The 13,672-nt window shown below is 36.6% G+C and overlaps 1 protein-coding gene across 17 annotated transcripts in view; it reads right to left on the bottom strand.

Moving 5' to 3' along the window:
* The window catches only part of UNC80 (unc-80 homolog, NALCN channel complex subunit), a 184,465-nt gene that overhangs the window by 117,010 nt on the left and 53,783 nt on the right, over nt 1-13,672 (bottom strand). For 11 of the 17 annotated variants that reach the window (XM_080670881.1, XM_080670875.1, XM_080670876.1 and 8 more), the window contains exons 18-22: nt 13,539-13,637; nt 9,496-9,710; nt 8,027-8,133; nt 6,249-6,345; nt 3,374-3,546 (exon numbers count right to left, since the gene is read on the bottom strand). In XM_080670881.1, coding sequence (XP_080527007.1) covers nt 3,374-3,546; nt 6,249-6,345; nt 8,027-8,133; nt 9,496-9,710; nt 13,539-13,637 — 691 coding nt within the window. The remainder of the gene's footprint in view (nt 1-3,373; nt 3,547-6,248; nt 6,346-8,026; nt 8,134-9,495; nt 9,711-13,538; nt 13,638-13,672) is intronic. The other 6 variants (XM_080670883.1, XM_080670870.1, XM_080670871.1 and 3 more) reach the window with 2 other exon arrangements.

Below are 13,672 nucleotides of genomic sequence, written 5' to 3'. Positions count from 1 at the left end.
TTCTTCACATTTTAGGCTACAAGAATAGCTTTGAGGGGGAGTCAAGGAACCTTCTGATATTACATGCTAAATTTTATGTATAACTGAACTTCTCTTGGGAGGCTTTCCATAGCTTTCATTCGATTCTAAAAAAAAATCTACATCCCCAAAATGTTTAAAATTTCTGCTTTAGAGGGTGAATATGTGGTGTGAATTTTTAAAGTTGAAAACCTACCTTTCCTATCATGAATTCTTCATTTGTAGCTATGTAATAAGAAAACTCCTTTGGAGATTCAAATGCTTTTGGATCATTAAAGGCAATTCACAATTTTTTTTTTAATCATTGAGATCATATACATGCAAGTATATTTTTTAATGAATCAAGAGAGACTCATTCTGATTCATTTAAATCAATTTTTAACAAAGCATATGATATTGCTGGAAGAGCCCTGAGGAGAATCAGAAAACTGGCTGATAGTTTTAGCACTGGCTGGCATATGTGACCTTGAGCAAAGTCATCTCAACTCTTGGGGTTTTTGTTTTCTCATGTGAAAAATGTGTGAATAAAAAGAGCTGTTCGATAAAGTTCATTGAATGATATATATATCGATGTGGAGATTTTAGCTCAGGACCTCTGAAAGTGTGGGGCCTAGACCTTTCCAATGAGCGAAGGACAATCTGTTATCTCTGTCATCAGTTACTTATTGCACTGAGAGTTGTCCAAATGCTATTGATTACCCCATCGTTTTCCAATTTCTATGGCCAGCTGTGTCTATTCAGTTCTCTCAACTTTTCCACAGTATGTTGAAATGATATGATTTATTATTATTTTCCTTAATCCTAATGGGCAGTTGCTTAAGAAATTTGATGGCTTACTCCTCTAAAAACTTCCAAAGTAGTTGTGACTTTAGGATTGAGACACACAGAGACACAACACTACCTTTGGAACACCTCAAGCTCAAACCGCCTATGAAGTGCTAATGCACAATTGTTATTGCTGTTGTGTATTTAGCAGCTGTTCAACTAGCTCCTATCATTTTACTTTCTTAATCACTGTTAAACTAGCAGGCAAAAAAGATAAAGAATTTATTATTTTGCATGTTTAAAACTAAGTTCCTATAGTGATTTCATATAATATTTAAATGAGAGAGTGAACATGGTGGAGAAGAAAATATAGGGTCTGTGAAGACAAACCCAGGTTCCAAATCTGCCTCTATCCCTTGCTGGCTTTGTAGCCACGGCCTGTTAGTTGGTCTTTCTGAGCTTCGATTTTTTTCCCTTTGGAAACAGAGTAGGCACACAATAAATGTTAATCACTTGTTTATCAACTTTAGAATACTGACCATTAGGATGTCTGGGAAATAGATCACTAAACAAATATAATCTTCATAAGGAAAGGTGGAAAGCAAGTGAAGCTCTCCTTTGAATTTTGTTCTGTTATCATTAACAGCTACCACCAGATCTGGCAACACATAGGAAGCTCTCAATAGACATTGGTAGATTTAATTATTATATGGTATCTTATAAGGCACACTGACTCCAGACTTTTTCATTCCACTACCCAAGTCATTTGATATAATGGATATGTTAAGACCTGCCCCTCCTTTGTGACTACTTTCTGTCCAAAATTACTCCACTATTGTTGGAGGGGCCAATGAGTGTTCCACTCACTATTATTGCTCTGTCACTCTCACCTGTTATTCCAAGACTTCCTTCTGTTCCAAATCAAATCCTGCTGCTTCCCCCGCTACCAACTCCATGTAGTGGTGTCTGGTATTTTATACCCAGTCAACACTTTCTAGTCATTGCAGCTCAGATAGTTGCAAAATAGGAATTTATGGACATTGTAATGAGCCTTTCTTAACTCTAAGTAAGATGGGGCATACCTTATTAGCTATTAGTTTTTCTGCTGAACTGGCTGATCTTGTACTCACCTATTTTTTAAACATTCAGTTGTTTATCTGTTTCTTACTAATCTGTTACATTTCTTTATTTAAATCTGTTTCTTGTAGAATAGATCCAGATGTGATTAAGAAGAACCATGCATGAGTCAAATGAGTGACAGGCTAGTTACCACTCTCCCACTTACAAAACAAGGGATTGGCTTCTTGCCTTGTTAAGCTTTAGGCAGGCATCTTGGTCCTTTAACTGCCACCAGGCTCAGCTCTCCTGGACACTGTGACTCTACATTTTAGTCACCACAGCATACATCATTATATACTGAACATTTTGGAGTTCGCAAATGTATTTGTAAAAGGCCAATACGCAGGAACGGGAAACTGACTGAAAAATCATGTGTAATGATAAGTCATCATTTTTGGTGATGACAATATTATTTGCATTCCAGGCTTAAGTGAATCCACATACCTTGCAGTCACTAAGGATCTTGGGAATAAAAGTTGCAAATGTCACAGAAAAAAATATCACGGATTACATTACATTGTGATGATTATATAAGGCTTAGATGTTTTCCAGGTTCAATATGAGTGGCCAGTGGTCACTTATTCATGTGTAGTAAACTTGGAAAACGGATCATTTTTATAGGCAAGCTTAAGATTGTGCGTGTTTTTTTTTAAAATAAAAGTCTACTTTAGTACTTTTTAATTGAAAATAAAAGATTTCTTGATGTTTACTGGGTATTTTGTTCTGAATATTTATGCAGTACTAGTACATGAAGTTTATTAAACCAGAAGATAAATAAAAGAATTGAAAAGCTGAGTTCAAAACCCACATCTGGGCCTAGTTTACCTGACAAAAACACTTTCTAAACAAGATCAATTTTATACTCTTTAATCCTTTACATGTATATAATACCACACTGTGTTCAATGCACTTTTGCACAATTAATTTAAATTGATCCTTCCTTCATATTTTCCCACCAGTTGATAAACCAAGACTCTTAGTTTAAAAGACTAATACATGACAGATATAAGACCAAGAATAGTGCAACAATAATAATGACCCACTTTATTGAGTAGTTACTATAATTCAGTAAAACCCTTTATTAAGGGCTTTATATCTAATTACTCCTTTAATCCTCACAACAGCCCTAGGAGGTAGCTATAATATTATTATTACTCTGACTCTATTTTACAGAGGTTTAGTCAGTAAATGCCCGAACAATTTTAACCCAGGCAGTCTGACTCCAAAAGCCCTCACATACTTTTAATCATAATGTCATATTCTATTTCCCCAAACATATTAAGATTTCACCCCTTTCTTTTCTTCTCTCACTACTACCTTTCTTCTCCCTTTTGCCAAGAATGCTGAGGAAACAAAACAAAACAAAACATAAGCTCACAGTTGGGGTCAGGATTAGTGATTCATGCTTTCCTCCTTTAGCAGAATTCATAGGAATGAGGAACCAGATGAGCAAATTCTTCCAACAACTTACAAGATCCAGGGCAGCTGCCAGGATGGATGCATCAGGAATGGTCCCCGGCTCACAGCAGTTTAACAGAAATTGAAAGCGCTTCATGCCTTGTCGGATTGCTCCAAGATTCACCACGTTTTTACTTTTTCCACCATCTTGGTTGGAAGACAGATGGTCATCAAAACTATGGCAACCTGTGGTGGAGGAATGAAGGAGAAAGTGTGTGAAGAATCACAGATTTAAAAAGAGCTTCAAAATGACAATGGGTTTTCTGTAGTATTGGCCTGAAAACATTCTCCCTAACTCCGCCTCCCTCCTCTTTATTTTAATGCTTATTTGGACACACCCTGACTTTTGGGAGTCTGGTGGCACATGGCATTAGTAAATGTAAATGTGGGGTTTTACATGAGTAAACTTTTGAATACTTTTTGCTACCAGGTCTCCTTTTTAATACATGTGAGAACACTTGGATGTTTAAAATAATTCTTCCTGTAATCAACAGCTCACTTCTATTTTTATGGAAGATTCAATCACTGTGCAATTTCACACATGTTACATAAACTGACATCAAGGGCAATATTTTGATATGTTAGTTGCATAGAACCACTGACTCTTACAGTCAGTCGTAAAGGACCTTAGAGGTTGGCAATTTAACTCCAGGATTTCCAAACCCGTCTGAGCATCAGAATTATCTAGGAAGTTCCTGAATCTGATCCAGAGCTTCCACATCTCTGGAAGCAGAGGGTAAGAATGTGCTTTGTAGAGACACCGAGATGACAACAATGCAGCCAGCCTGACCACACACTGTGGTGGGAGGTTTGGGGACCACTGATCCCTCCCCTCTTAGTTTTCCATAGTTAACTTGCCTACAAATAAGAATTAGTCTGGAGCTTATTAAAATTCAAAGTATCAGGTTCCATCGCTATAGACGTTGGTTCCATAGGGCTACGTTTATTTTTAACAAACATTCCACTGATTTTGATACAGAAAATCTAAGGGATCACACATTAAGGAAAAAAATTGTACAAAGTATTGTTTTGTATCATTTTTATCCCCAAATTCTTTTTTAAAAACCTAAATATCTCATGACTCTTCTGCCTCTAGTATATATATATATATATATATATATATATATATATATATACACACACATATATATATATATACATACACACATATATGTATATATATGTATATATATATATATATATTTAATTTTTTTCTTATATAAGATTATTATGTTGAATATCATTTTTAAAATCAGGCGCACGCTCCTTCTCAGGATTCTGAAATGTACTTCCAACACCTAAAACTATACCCCCACTGATTTAGAGTTTGATTTAATTTATGCTCAGGCCACTCATTTATGATATTACTAACTCCTCGTCCTCACTGAGACGTCACAGATCTGATTTCCAGAAATGGTTTTCTCACCTCTTCTGTCAAGAATATCCTGATTCCTCCTACCCGTGGCCCCACTTTCCGCCTGCTGCCTCAGCATAAAGGCAAAAGTAGGGATGGTATCTGAGATTTGTTTTAAAATACATTAAAAAAACATAAAAGATAAATGAAGCAAATATGGAAAAAATTTAATTATTATTGCAAGTGGGTGATGGATATATAGGATCTGTTGGACCATTCTCTTAACTTTTTGGTCTATGTTTGAAAATTTTCATAAGTACAAAAATGGCTCAGAATATAATTATCAAAATTTTCCATATTTCATTCCTTATGAGTAGGTTCCCATTTCAGATGCAAATATTCCATATCCAACACCTTCAGTATTTTTTTTCGGTTAGTGTAGTATATTTTTCATCATCTGCAAAAGGAAGTAGCTCAAGAAAAATCCGATAATGGAAAAAATTCAAAAGGTAGAATCCCAAATGGCACAAAGAAGGCCTGGCTAAAAGCTACAGAAGAGAAACAAACATTTCTTGAACAGCCTTGTTTCTAGACAACACACATATGAGAAGGAAATAAATAAGAAATCAATGGGTGAAATCATATGGTTCTTAGCTTTTTCTGACTGACTTATTTTACTTAACATGATATTCTCTAGTTCCATCCATGTTGTTGAAAATGGCAGTATATCATCTTTTCTTATGGTTGAGCAATATTCCATTGTATATACGTACCATATCTTCTTTATCCAATCATCTATGGAAGGACACTTTTGTTGTTTCCATGTCTTGGCAACTGTGAATAATGGTGCAATGAACATAGGGGTGCATATACCTTTGCAAATAAATGCTTTCAAATTTTTCAGATAGATACCCAGAAGAGGGGTTGTTGGATCATAAGTCAGTCAGAAAAAGCTAATAACCACATGATTTCACTCATATGTGGGATATAAAACTGAAACTCATAGACACAGACTATAGTATGGTGGTTACCAGAGGGATGGGGGATGGTAATAAAGGGTAAAGGAGGCCAAATGACGGAAGAAGATCTGACTTAGGGTGGTAGGCACAAAATGCAATATTCAGATCATACATCATAGAAATATACACTTTAAACCTACATAATCTTATTAACCAATGTCTCCCCAATAAGTTTAATAAAAACTAAAAATAAATACATCAATGGAAATAGAAAATAAAACATTTCAATAATCAATTTTTTGTTCTGTGTGATGAAAGTTGAATGTAATTATATTTTAAAAAATGTATTTTTTTTATTTCAGAGGGTGAGGGAAAGAGAGATAGAAATATCAATGATGAGAGGGAATCATTGATTGGCTGCCTCCTGCTCGCCCCACACCGGGGATTGAGCCGGAAACCCAGGCATATGCCCTCACTGGGAATCTAACCGTGACCTCATGGTCCATAGGTCAATGCTCAACCCCTGAACCATGCAGGCTGGGCTGAATATAATTCTTAGGCTGCATAACACTTACCGAGACGCTTGAAGAAATTCTCCTCTTCATCTCTTCCGTTTTCCATTCCACTCCCAGGCCCACCTTCAGAAAGCTTCACTGCACTGGTAAATTTGACCTGAGAAGAAAAGGAAAGTAACCAGATGACTAAGTTCAATTCTTCGTGTTTATACTAATCGTTGTCTTGAAAAATAAGATGCTTAGAATATGAAGGTGACTTCTGATTTCCACATCTAGTTAGTCATACTTTGTAACTATAATTTGAAGGAAGATCCTGGTCATAGATTGAAAGTGAAATAATCAGACACTATGAAAATAACGTAGTAAAAAAAAAATTGAGGTATTCCTAGAGTTTAATTTTGATTAAGTTCAAACTGAAAACCAGGAACAGAAAGCCATCTGCATCCTTTACAAATAACACCACCACAATTGAGAATCAGACCAAAAAGAAAGCAGAATAGAGATTTCAAATCTCCATAGAAGAACCAGCATAAATTTGTTTATAAAGTACACTGTAATTAAAAAGCAATAACATGGGTTCTTCAAAGAATTAAGATGTATTCTCAGTCTTGCCCTGAAGCCAACAGTAATCAAAATTTCCAACAAAGCAAGGAGGCTATGGGCCTCATAAACTCTCAAATCCTTGACCAATTTGTTAGCATAAAGAATGTGAAACGTGAATTATAAATATATCTTCTAAATGTCTTATAATGTTGCTATATTCTTTATATAATTTCAAAATATTACTTTTACAAGAGATAGAAGAAAACTGGTTTTAGTAAGATTCAAAGAAGAAAGAATGTAAGCAAATAATTTCTCTATGAAAAGTGTAACTTATCATATGCTAAAAATTACAGTGGTCAGGCCATGAATCATTCATAAGAAAAACTCTTATAAGAAATGGATTTCCCTGAGAATTATTACCTGTTCCAAATCATGTGCTACTACATTGTGTAACAGTATTATGAAGAAGCACTAAATAGGAAAAGTCATCTGGAGTATCTTTATCTTTTTCAATAGGGAGAATGGTTCAGCTGATGCAAAAAGTAGTGGAAGAAGAATAAATAGTGTGTGTGTGTGTGTGTGTGTGTGTGTGTGTGTGTGTGAGAGAGAGAGAGGAATCACTATAGAATTACTGTATTCCTGGAAAGGAGCTTGAAATATCAGGAATTTTACATGTGTGTTAAAAGTTAATACAGTTAGAAAGTAACACACACACATATACCTATATCTGCATTATAATTTTATATAAAATTTTTGCCACACTTTTCCTTTTTTCCTTTATAATGTCTACTATTAAGACATCTTAGTCCTAGCCAGTTTGACTCAGTGGATAGAGTGTCAACCTGTGGACTGAGGAGTCCTGGGTTCGATTCTGGTCAAGGGTACATACCTTGGTTGCAGGCTCCTCCCCGGCCCCAGACCCTGATCAGGGCTTGTATAACCGATTTAAGTGTTTCTCTCACATTGATATTTCTCTATGTCTTTCCCTCTCTCTTTCACTCTCTCTAAAAATCAATGGAAAAAAATCCTTGAGTGAGGATTTAAAATATATATATATATATATATATATTTTTTTTTTAAAAAAAAAAAAAATATATATATATATATATATATATATTTTTTTTAAAGACATCTTAGCTTTCATTGCTCATCTAACTAAGTTTCCTAAATTTGTTCAACTTAAAGAGAGTTTCTTTAGTGTTCTTTGGCCCCTCCAGGTGTTTAGCATTTCTCAGGCCTAACAATTTTTCATCAGCGACTCCAACATCCTCCCACAGAAGTAATGTCCTGTTTACCTTGGAGCTCTGCCTGATGAAAGACAGGCGGTCCACAGAGCTGATGTCCAGGAGGTCCTCCACGCCATCCGCCAGGCCCGAGAGGGAGGATCGCTTCAGCCAGTTCCCTATTTAATAATTTTTTTTAAAATCAGACCATTATAGCATTTTCTCCCAAATGAATTAAATAGAAATGCCAGCATGTACCCAACAAGCAATGGAAGTTGAATGGCTTGATATAAATAGAAGTGAAAGGAAATTGTTTTCAATGTACATGCTTTGAATCTAAATGGTCAGTGTTGGACTATAAAATTACATGAATAAGTAAGACCAGGACTAAAAGAACCTAAGCCTCCTAGGTGAATAAAACCATACTATATCCCATTCTCCTTGATAACTTTCATATCTTCCAGTAAGTCCTGTTGATTTTCCCTTCAAGTACTTCTCTGTCTACATGATCACCATCCAGTCTAAGCTACCATTCCTCATATCTGGACCACACTCTCTCTTACCCACTCAGGCTCCCTCCAATATGTTTTCCATGCTGCGATCTTTTAGAAAAAGTTTACCTGCTCATGTTACTGCTCTTCAACATCCCACCTGGGCTATGGAGGGCTTAGGGTAGAGAGTCAAACTGGCCTGCATGCTCTGGCCCCTGTCACTCTACCATAATCTTGCAGCCCCTCTTCTCCTTGGCTCAGCTCTTCCATTTCTCTCCCTCCTAATATTTTTGCATATTTTATGGCTACCACCTAGAGTGCTCTCCTTCCTCCTTCCCTTAAGATCTTCCTCCAGCCCTAGCTAGTTTGGCTCAGTGGATAGAGTGTTGGTTTGCGGACTGAAGGATCTCAGGTTCGATTTTGGTTAAGGGCACATGCCCAGGTTGTGGGCTCCATCCCCAGTGGGGGCTGTGCAGGAGGCAGCCGACCAATGATTCTCTCTCAACACTGATGTTTCTCTGTTTCTCTCTCTCTCTCTCTCTCTCTCTCTCTCTCTCTCTCTCTCTCTCTCTCTCTCTCTCTCTTTTAAATATATATATTTAAAAGAAAAAGAAAAAAAGATATTCCTCCAAGAAACCTTCTATAATTCCTGTCCCTTCCCCCATTTAGACCAGGTCTATTGTTGCATGCATTTGATGCCTTGTGTATATTTCCTTTATAAAATCCATAGTTTGCCACTATACTTAGTTGCATGATTATCTGTCACCCCTCCTAGATTGCAAGTTCTGCAAAATTGGGCACTGTGTAATTTTGCTCACCATTTAATACCTGATGCCCAACATAATGTTTGCACCCTATAGAAGCCATAGTTGAAATCTGAGAAATATCTGTTTAAAAAAAATGAGTAAATGAATGAATGTAGTCAGTTTTGGTCTTTCACTTGAAGGCTTTCCCTTTCTGCATCCTATCATGCATTGTTCTGTTTTGATTATGAGTTTGTTTGAGGGCATGGCAGGGAATAAGAGAATCCATAAATAAATACAGACATACTTTTACCTATGGGGAGTTTCAGCTTCTTCCGAAGGGAAATTCTGCGGGACCGTGAGCGGGCACGTCGGTCAGAGGTGGTCCCTGAGTGGGCAGTGGTGCATTCTGAAGTGTCCTGCTCAGACTGGCTGCTGGTGTCACTTGCTGCACTCTGGGATTTGAACATCTTGCGCCAGAAATCTTTGCGCCCCAGGTTGCCCCCTTGCATTTGTTCATCGCTGAAAGCAAGCAGAGGCAAGAATTAAATATGTGATACACTGTGAAAGTCTCTTAAATGTCTTTCAACCCCCTGCTAATGGCACATAGGCAACTCATGCAGGATTTCTCTCTGAAGAGCTGGGATTTGGAAAGAGTGGGAGTGGAAGGAGGAAGACCAAGGTTGACTCTGTGAGCTCTTCCTGAAAACAGTCGTGTCTCGGCTGTTAAATTGAAGTGATTTTTTTTCAGCCTTAATAAAAAGACTAAATTTTATTGCAATTATTCATCTGCAGGTGTGAGTCATAATAGCAGCAGCACTTACAGTGTTAGTAAATATTTAACCACTTTTGGAAGTTCCCCAAGGCATGTGCACAACTGTATCTTACTCCCCACCCCCATTCCAGTTTAGTATAATTTTTGACATTAAAAAACTCACAAAAATACTTGAATAAATGAATAAATGAAATGTAATCACCACACCCAAGGGATGATCCTTCAACAATTGTTTACTAAATTATTCTCAGAATGCCAAATTATTTGGCTTACTTTAGTCAAAGAAACTTAAGTAAGGTTTAAAAGTAAAAATATTTGCCCCAGCTGATGTGGCTCAGTGGTTGAGCATCAACCCATGAACCAGGAGGTCATGGTTTGATTCCTGGTCAGGAACCTTCAATGATTCTCTCTCATCACTGATGTTTCTATACATCTCTCCTTCTACCTTCCTCTCTCTGAAACCAATTTTAAAAAAAAGTAAAAATATTTGTCCCATACAGTAAGACAAATGGGAACATCTCCAAAGAGATTTCTGACTAGGGCATTTCACAAGAGAAAAAAGACAAGTGGCCAATTTTATGCAGACTTTAATCTCACTAGGGATTTTTTAAAAAGACAGTTGAAATGAGATTCCCATTTTCACTCATCAAGTTGGCAAACATTATGGGGGTAAAAAGGAAAGCAATGGTTACTATCATACTGCCAGCAATGCCTTACAATATTAAACCTTTCTGGAAGGTAATTTGGTTATCCAAAGCCTATATCTACACCCATGACAGAAAAATTCAACATCCAGGAAGTTATCACAAGGAAATGATGGGACAACATGCTAACATATAAGAAGGTCAAATGCTCACTGAGATATCATTGATCAACACTGAAAAACTGAAAACAATCTAAATGTTTAACTCTAGGGATACAGTTAAAATAAATTAGGGGACTTCCATATAATGACATGCTCCATAGACATTAAAATCCTATTTTAGAAAACTATTGATATGGATATAGTTGAAATACAGTGCAAAGTTAAAAAACAATGATCAAATGTATTAGCTAGGACAAGACCAGGTTAATAATAATAATAAAAGTACACATGTGAGCATGTGTCTGAGTATGAGCTTATGTGTATATATGCTAAAAAATGTACCCAACAAAACATACCAAAAGTTTACAATAACTGTCTCCAGTTGATGGCATTCTGGTTTTAAAACTATTTTTCCCTATGCTTTTCTGTGTTTTCCACATTCATCAATTTGAACAACATATATGACTTCAGTAATTTGGAAAGAGAAGGTTATAGAAAATACCTAGTTAACACGATAAAAATTTGTTCATGGGATTCAAGGCTTACAAGCTTTGGGGTTAAATTTGGAATCTACCCCAAATTTGACAATACTGTGTAAAGCAATGATTTTCTAGAGATATTTAATGGGGATCCATATTTTGTCACTCAAAATCTCATCAGAGAACTAAATACCTTTTATTCTTATTTTAAACCAGGGAAATCTGTTTATCAATTATGGTATGAATTTAAATCAATGTTTTTGAATTTGACTTCTCAGTTATTTTTATAAAATGATCACAGTGCATGAAGCATTTCTTACCTTTGGGGAATGTGCGATACATGACCACATGATCTGGGTGGGAAAACATTCATGGAGGTTGTAATTTATCAACTTTCTCAATAAATGCAACATCAGCTTTGTCCAATGAGTGTGTACCAATAATTAGTTTCAGAGAAATGAGCATATAAAACTGCTTTTTATATTACTCAGTTAAAGTGACTTATTTAAGGAGGGAGAAGGAAAAGAAAAGGTAAGGTAAGAAAGGGAGGGGAAGGGAGGAGAGAGAAGGAGAAGGTGGAGGTGGAGCCAGGCTCATCCATCTCTCCATCTTTCTCCAATGCTAAACAGAAGACATTTGGCATGCCTGTCTCCTGGGCCCACTCAGGTGAGGGAAAAGTTCTATATCTGACATTCTATGACATCCCTTCAAGTGGAAATTTTTAAGTAGAGGCCTATTAAAACATGTATCTTCATTCGAGGGGAAAGAAGAGATAGGTGCTAAATGCTGAGAAATCATTTGGGGTTTACAGAATATGGAAGAAAGAGAATATTTTGCAGTCTACAAAACTAAATTACCTAGGAAGATAAATGGTTTCATTTTTTAATCCGATTTACTATTAGATCATTCTTATCAGATTAGCTCAATAGTTGCTAGAGTGATTTTGGAAAAAAAGTCCTGCTTTTTTGGACAGATTCTGTGTGTAAAGATTTTTAACTAGTCTTGTGGCTATTCAGCTATAGAACTTTGCTTTTCACATTATTTTTTCTCTTTTCTTAGAGCTTATATTTGGATTTTTACCATTTTCTTGAAGACTTCCTTAAAGAAAAACTTAACCTCAATTTTGAAAAAGTTAAAGAAAACAAAGGTTTAATGATAATCTGTCAAGTTTATCTTTTCATTGATTGTCATTCATTCATTCATTCAAATATATATTAAGTGTCTACTATGTGCCAAACACCATCTAGGCATTGGGACTATCTTGGTAGGCAAAAACTCACATGGTCCTTGGGCCTATAGAGTTGACTTACTTCTTCTCACTTTTCTCCACCCATTTAGGGCAGTCTCTAAGATTTTTCAAGGGCTATCACAACTGTGAGGGCTTTTTATTCTTTAAAGGTTTTGTTTGCTTGCAGTAGATTATTACCAAGATCCTATTTGATGACTAATATTCTTGACTATGAAGAGAGGATACCATAAAAGCTATACTACTTGCAGAATTTCTGGAAGGATAATTATTTAATACTAAATCAGGGTTCTGGGAAGTAATATGATATACCTAAAAGGGTGTACACATTTTAAATATTGATTATGCCACTTGTGCAAGTAGTCCTCAAAAGAAGAATTAATGTGCCCTGGCCAGTGTCGCTCAGTTAGTGGGAGCACTGTCCCATACAGAAAGGTCATGGGTTCAATTCCAGGTCAGGGCACATGCTTGGGTTGTGGTATTCGATCTCCAGCCCTGGTCAGGGCACATGGGGGAGGCAGCCAATCTGCTTCTCTCTTATCTCCTCTTATCTCTCTCTCTCTCTCTCTCTCTCTCTCTCTCTCTCTCTCTCTCTCTCATCTTTTTTCTCCATCTCTCTCTCTCTCTTACTCCTTCCCTCCCTCCCCCTCTCCCTAAAAAGCAATGAAACTGTCCTCAGGTGAGGATTAAAAACCCCCAAAAGAATTAATGCAAATGAGCCTAGGCTGTTTATTTAATGTCTACAGTAATCTTCACATTTACTGGGGACACTAATTTCAAGATGCTTTTGATTTTGCCATTATGAAAAGTAGAGATAAACTGATATCAGAGGCTAACTGATATCAGAGGCTTCCTATAGGCACGAGGTTGATTATTTATGATTTGAATCTGTAGAGATGAATGGCTTTGGGAATGAAAAGTAAAGGGCAGAAGCAAGGCAAAGTTAAAATAAACAACATCAACAAACAGCAGTTTGGAAAATAAAATTTCTTCCATTGGGAAGTGCTCAGCCCACTACATTGGACACAAAACCAATGCTACTTACTGCTCTGGAGTCTGTGAGGGTCGACCAGATATGAAGCTGCGACATTCCTCAGGTGCAGAGGACACTTGGCCTTTATCCACAACGCTTCCTGCCTCTGACCTATGCAAATGGTGCATTCCACCAATCACAACAGA

Source organism: Plecotus auritus, assembly GCF_963455305.1.
Source record: "Plecotus auritus genome assembly, chromosome: 5".
NCBI classification, from domain to species: Eukaryota; Metazoa; Chordata; class Mammalia; order Chiroptera; family Vespertilionidae; genus Plecotus; species Plecotus auritus.
The sequence above is the reverse complement of the archived record's forward strand: the minus strand, read 5'-3'. Positions and strand labels throughout refer to the sequence as shown.